Raw genomic sequence first — 6,543 nt, 5'->3', positions numbered from 1 at the left:
ATGGATATTTTAGATTGTGGTAGATACAGCGAAAGTTTTCACGATATTTTCGTAAGAAATCTCGCAAACAGGTACATAGCGAATTAGTTTTATGGTTTCCTTTGTAATAAAAATACAATAACTAATATTTTGTAATAATCTTACGATAACGTCCTAATTCGTTTGTAATTGCTACAGGAAAAATAGTGATGATAAAATAAAGCGTAAGGAACGTACTAACAAGGTAACAGCAAGGCGTATTTGCTAGATGTTTTGTAGTAGCTAAAAATGGCCGCCATTTTTCGTTTGTACAACTTTTGCTTATCGACACCCTTAAGACCACCCCTTTTGTCAAGTGGGTGGTGCTGAGGGTGAATAAGTTCGTTGAACTTTTGATCGATTGTTTTGGTTCGTTTTGTTTTGTGTGCGTATACGTTAATCGATTTAATACGAAATTAAATAGTACTATCGAGATCGAAAGTGAAGCTTACATTTAATTATTGTTTCGATCAACAGGATGGCGAGCCTTCTTCTTGGATTGAAATTGCTCCGAATGCATCCAAGTTTGCTGTTTACAACGCTGTCCGTTCAATTGTATTGGAGGTGGAAACTAAAAACTCGAGATGCCTTGGAGTCGGAGCTAACGGTTCTGGCAAATACGTTAAACCCTTTTGCTACCATCAAAATTCCGGTAATGACAATGAGCAAAATTGTCTTTCGTGCAAGGAAAAATCAAAGGATAGTAGTAGCCTTAAGGAGGCAGATATACCAGAATTTGATTTTGATGACAATTTCGAGAGCGATGAGCCGCAAATTTTCAATGTACCAAAAGTTTGTTACCTCATTCAGTATAAAAATGCTTGTAAATTATACTTTACGTTGGCATGTTACAGATTGTTGGCGCTGGATTGGAAAGCCTCTATGAAATCATCTCAGAAACCAGAACCGAGCATCCTAGAATATGTGCGAAGGCGCTAAAATCACTGTACGATATTATTCAAGGTGATTAAGAATATTAAAGTAGAAATATGATATAAATTTATAGCCTATTTTATTTTGTTTTTAGGACAAGACCCTGAAAGTTTTCGGAACGAGCCCGACAAATTATTCAACTCTTTGTATGATATCCTCATAGAGTTAGCGACAATGCACAGTCAATCCCCGGCAAACGCCAATCTTCACCAAAAAGATTTTAACTGGTCTTCAATCAGTTGTTCTACGTTACTGGCACTTTGCACTGCAAAAGGAGACACTGGAAAATTACTCAAAGCAGTCACCTCTATTCTAATGTCACCAAAGATTCTATCGGCCCAACTAATCCAACTACCGCAAACTATTATCAAACTACAACGCAGTGTGCACTCAGTTACGCTTGGCAAATTGAACATTCCCGACTATTACTCGTATGGAATCTCACCAAATAGTCTGATTGATTATGTGAGTTTACTGAAATTGTCTTCAATGTTTCGACTTTAAATATTTGTTTTCGCAGTTTTACATCAAGGATTATATGTTTGTTGAAAAAGTTTTCACACCAAACTGCATAGCATCCGATGGTAAATATATCTACATTCTTATTTCTAAGTCGCTGGTAAAAATAGGTTCGGGCTTTAACGGTACCGTACCGGGATTCATTTACGGTATTGCCAAAGACTTCGGCAAAGATCGCAATGAATGGATTGGTTACTGTAATGTACGTATGATAAATTTCCTCTCAATAGAAAATTAATTTCATTTATTTTTTTTTTTATAGAACAAACTTTTCTACAAGAAACTGTCAAAACGAAACATGGATAACCTTCTGGTCGTGGATACTGAAACTTTGCAAATTACAGGTTCTATTCAAACGCAAGCAAACATCTCTATGAAGGATGGCAATAACTGTCTGCTGTTTACCGACGGTGAATCGATATCATGTATATGTACTACGACAGGAAGCGTAAGTGTAGCTCATTCCTTTTTGTAGTAACTTTGTAGATTTTGTTGTCCCTTGATGCCGTCATTAGCTAATTTAAAAGAATGTTTAGGCGCGAATAAGGAACGCGTCAAAACGACAATAACTATAGAAACTATTAGGTAATATTACGGCTTCTAATCCACCTTTGCTTTTGATTGCTTTTACAATTCCAGGGGCTATTAAGTTTAGCACAATTTTTTTCAAGGATAATAATCAGTCACATATGTGATATGTCATAACTTTACAACTTTTTATAATTTTAATATTGAATTATACTACCGCTACTCGCATAACAGTCCCATTATTATAAGAAACTCCATAGAAAATGGGACTGTTATGTGAGTAGCGGTAGTATACTGGTCAAGTTTATTTGTACTTCTTATATTAGGGAGTTTTTGTGTTTTTGTGAAGAACGAACATTGGAAGAACTGGGAAAAATAATATGCAAACTGTGAAAAATAATTAACTATCCGGGTGGGACATAAACCCACAACTCTCAACTGTCCCACCTGGACAGTTAATGTTTTTTCACAGTTTGCGTATCATTTTTCTCAGTTCATCCATAGTTCGTTCTTCACAAAAACACATTTTATTTACTCCCTAATAAGAAGTCATAACTTTATCATGATTTGCTATCGTAGAAGTAGACTCACCGACAAACTATGAGAAAATGGCATTCGTACAATATTAGCTGTATCAGGTGTTTTTACTTCGCGATGATTACTTTTACTATTATAAAAACAAGCGTGGTGAATGACCACGTGGTTAAAACCACATTAAAATAATAATTTAAAAGAAATATTGTAAAAACTGTTCTAGATACTTGCTAAAACAAAAGATAAGTGTGTAATAGGGAAAGTAAATATATATTTTCATTCTTTTATTTTCTGTTTCCAGGATAACCTGCTCGTCAAGCAACTGTATTCGAAAAGTTCATTCGCCTTCGACTTGAACCTAAAGTTAGCAAGAAACGGATTTTTTACGCTTGGGTACTCAATCTTTGAAGAGGAAATCTTGAGCGAAAATCAGCTAAAGAAAATTCAAAGTTCGAGTAACAATTTCGTGCCTACGTTACCGAATGAAGTTGACTTGAGTGGAATAGCTTGTGGAAAAGAATTTGGTGTGGTATTGGGAAATAATGGCAAAGTTTTCTACTACGGTAAGGGTAGCAGTCTTGGGCTGAAGGCTGTCGGAAAAAATCCAAGTTTGAAATTAAATGAAATTGTCATTTCGAAAGCCACCACCTTTTCCCAGGTTGCCGTTGGTCATGATGGTATTCATGCACTTCTTTTGAACGAAGATGGAACCGTTTTTTTCGCTGGTAAGGATAGCTTATTAAGTTTGATCGATGCAAGCTGAATCAACTTTCTGTTTATAGGAACTGCTCGAAGAGGGGAAGACGGAGAGCAATCAAAAAATCGACGACAATTGAAAGCAATTAAACCAAAAAAAGTTAGTAAAATAGACGGATACTTCATTACTCATGTGTCTTGCAACAACGGCACATCTGCTTTTGTTACAAAAGATGGAAAATTAATTATTTTTGGAAAAGACACTAATTATTGCGATTCATCTGGAATAGTAACTGGACTAAGTGACGTTCACATTGTAAAAGTGGCATTGGGCAAGGCGCATTGCGTGTCACTTGATGCCAAAGGTCAACTTTATACGTTCGGGTTGAATAACAAAGGTCAATGTGGTAGGAAATTTACGAAGGATCGCAGCGGTACGTCATTACATTTCATTTCAATAATTATTGGCTTGATTTTTACAATTCGTTTTTTAGATGATACATTCGATCCAAAACCAAAGCAGCAAACGTTCAAACCTATGTGCCCAATCGATGAACACACCATCGTTGATGGAAAGTGTAGAGTATGTCTCTGCCATACGGTAGCTTTAGTGCAGTGTTTTTTGATAATGTCTTTTTTTTTAGATTTGCAACGTTTGTCGGGAGTGTACAGGCTATAACACCGCGTGTGTATCATCTAAGAAAATTTTTGTTCACGAGCGCATTCCTGGAACGTAAGTATATGTTGGAGTCGGGTTAGCAACATAAGGCTGAAAATCATAAGGCTGAAACACGAAAGGCTGAAATTCGAAAGGCTGAAAACTAAGTAACGCCTACATAAGGCTGAATGGACAAAAGGCTGAAATCTCATAAGGCTGAATGTTCGAAAGGCTGAATAACGAATGGCTGAAACTTTGAATAAACAATATGTATGTAATGCTAAAGGCAGAAATTTCAGAATTTTTCACAATTTTAACTTAAATCGAAGAAAACTTAATTAATTTTTGATAATTTTTTATAAATTATGAAAAATAATTACACTACATTTTATAGTGTCCTACGGGGACAGCGTATCATTTAAGCTTAACCTGTGCACTGAGAAGGCATTGCATGCTTTTCATCTCGTTTCAATGTGTTCCAGTAAATTTTTACAATGATCCCATGTTTATGTGCCAAATACATTCCTAGATGATTCAGGACGAGACGGCCGCAGGCCGCGAGTGTTCGCCGGCGACCCGCCGTCGCCGGGGGGGCAGCCCCCCCGCAGAAACCACCTCTATTTAGGTGCAAGCATTTTCCTAGGTTTACTGACTAGTAGGGGTTATCCCTTAGTTGAGTCCGAACGAGCGGCAGCGAGTAAGGACAGCATATAACGAACACTTGAGCAGGCAGAAAGCCGCGAAAGTTTTATGACATACTCGCCCGTATGAATAAAACAGTTCTGTTTGCTTTGCTTTCCCCTGGCAAACCTTATAGACGAAGTCTTATATATTTTTCAGCCTTATGATGTTTCAGCCTTACGTGATATTCAGCCTTTTGATTTTCAGTCTATCGTAGCTTTCAGCCTTTTGAAATTTCAGCCTTTCGGTTTTCAGCCTTTCGAGATTTCAGCCTTTCGATTTTCAGCCTTTCGTAGGAGACCCGTTGGAGTCAGTCGTCAGTTAAGATTTTCACATAAGCATTTTCGATATAATTGCTATGAAGATCTATATTATGGCTTACCAGTTATTTGACTTAACGAGTAAACTGGGGAGCTTCAGGACCTTATTTGGGTAATTGATATTGCTTGGTCGCACGTTAGGCCATTAAGCGCAGATGCATTAATAATACTATGCGGGGTACCGCTACCTGGTTGCCATCATTTGGTAGGCAAAAGGGAGTGGTTTGGTCCAGAGGGTAAACAAAACAAAAGAAGATTTTTGTTGAAGCAATTTCATCGTTGCTTTATTTACTTAGAGTCAAGTAGAGCAAGACGGATCACGAGGCAAGATATGTCAGATAATCTTTCAGTAGTTTTTACAATCGACGGTAGAAGAAAGTAATGAAACAAAGCTGCTTATAGTATACAAACAGAGTAGGACAAAACGTAAAGGGAAAAGAGCGGTAAATTAGGTAAGGGTGGATCATTGGAGCAACTCTTACCGTTTTTCTTTACCCACGGTAGGGATCCGCTGATCGAGTCAAGTTAAAATGAAAACCAATTATAACCGGATTCGAGCTCAACTTCTCCTCTTAGTTAATCACAATCAAACTTTTCAAAAATGTATTATAAATATCTCACATTTTTGAGACTGACCCATTGTGCCCCAGAGACTGCCGTCTTGCCCCAACAGTTTGAAGACCCATACAAATAGAAATAATGATTTAAAAAATGTTCAAATAAGTTTAATTGAATCATAAGCATAATTTTACAATTGGGTGTTTTAATAGAATTATAATGTAGGTACATCATTAGTAGCCTAAGAATAGCTTCATAGACAAAGATATTGCATTTGATCCTTACGTCTTGCCCCACCTTACCCTACTTACATTTTGGCTATTTACAGAACATGTTCCTGTGGGCACGGAAGCGCTGGATGTTCCAAATGTGGAAGTTGTAGCACATGCGTTGCCTCACAAGAAAGTGGTTCGCTAGGTAAGCAAGACATAAGAAATAGGTATTTTATGCTTCGCTTGTTACACTAGATGCTTGTGTATATTTCACATATTTTTCCCGGTTATTTTCCCCTGGTTTTGCCATATCTTCCAGAAAACAATGCTGAGGTAACGTCTGTGGTAGATCGGGTGAAAGAAGTTCTCCACAGAAAGTATGATAACTTGCGTCATGGAGAAGATGGCAATCAGCTGTCGGATGCAGATGCTCCGCGCGTTGCTCCTGTTCCACCTCAACGGGTTGAGTTACCTTCAAAAAGTCCGATAGTGCAAATCAGCTGTGGACTTCATCATACCGTCGTTCTAACTTTATCCGGCGAAGTGTTTACATTCGGTAGTAATCAGTATGGGCAACTTGGCACAGGCGATCTTCAACCCATATCAGGTGCCCATCTAGTTAAGATACCACACATGGTCAACCAAGTTGCTGCCGGTAGCAATCATACCGTTGTACTTACTTCGAAAGGAATTGTGTATACATTTGGAAATTACCAGAAAGGACAGCTTGGTCGGCTCCCGAGTGAAACAAATCTCACATCGGATTGTTATTCCGGATCTAATAGCTCGACTACAAGGCTAGAGTCAAATGATAAAAATACTGTTGGCGATATTCTATTACAACGACAAAAATTTCTATGGAATTGTTCCCCGGGTGCTGTGTCGT

The 6,543-nt window shown here is 37.8% G+C and overlaps 1 protein-coding gene across 1 annotated transcript in view; it reads left to right on the top strand.

The window, feature by feature from the left end:
• Positions 1-6,543, top strand: part of LOC128746021 (E3 ubiquitin-protein ligase highwire) — an 85,165-nt gene continuing 78,622 nt past the window's right edge. The window contains 11 exon segments of the mRNA XM_053843073.1: positions 1-51; positions 496-810; positions 873-981; positions 1,046-1,416; positions 1,472-1,672; positions 1,733-1,918; positions 2,834-3,257; positions 3,315-3,811; positions 3,873-3,961; positions 5,774-5,862; positions 5,977-6,541. Of these exon segments, the coding sequence (XP_053699048.1) occupies positions 1-51; positions 496-810; positions 873-981; positions 1,046-1,416; positions 1,472-1,672; positions 1,733-1,918; positions 2,834-3,257; positions 3,315-3,811; positions 3,873-3,961; positions 5,774-5,862; positions 5,977-6,541 (2,897 nt within the window).

The sequence above is a fragment of the Sabethes cyaneus genome, chromosome 1 (genome assembly GCF_943734655.1).
Source record: "Sabethes cyaneus chromosome 1, idSabCyanKW18_F2, whole genome shotgun sequence".
Taxonomy (NCBI): Eukaryota; Metazoa; Arthropoda; class Insecta; order Diptera; family Culicidae; genus Sabethes; species Sabethes cyaneus.
This window is presented reverse-complemented; position numbering and strand designations above follow the sequence as displayed.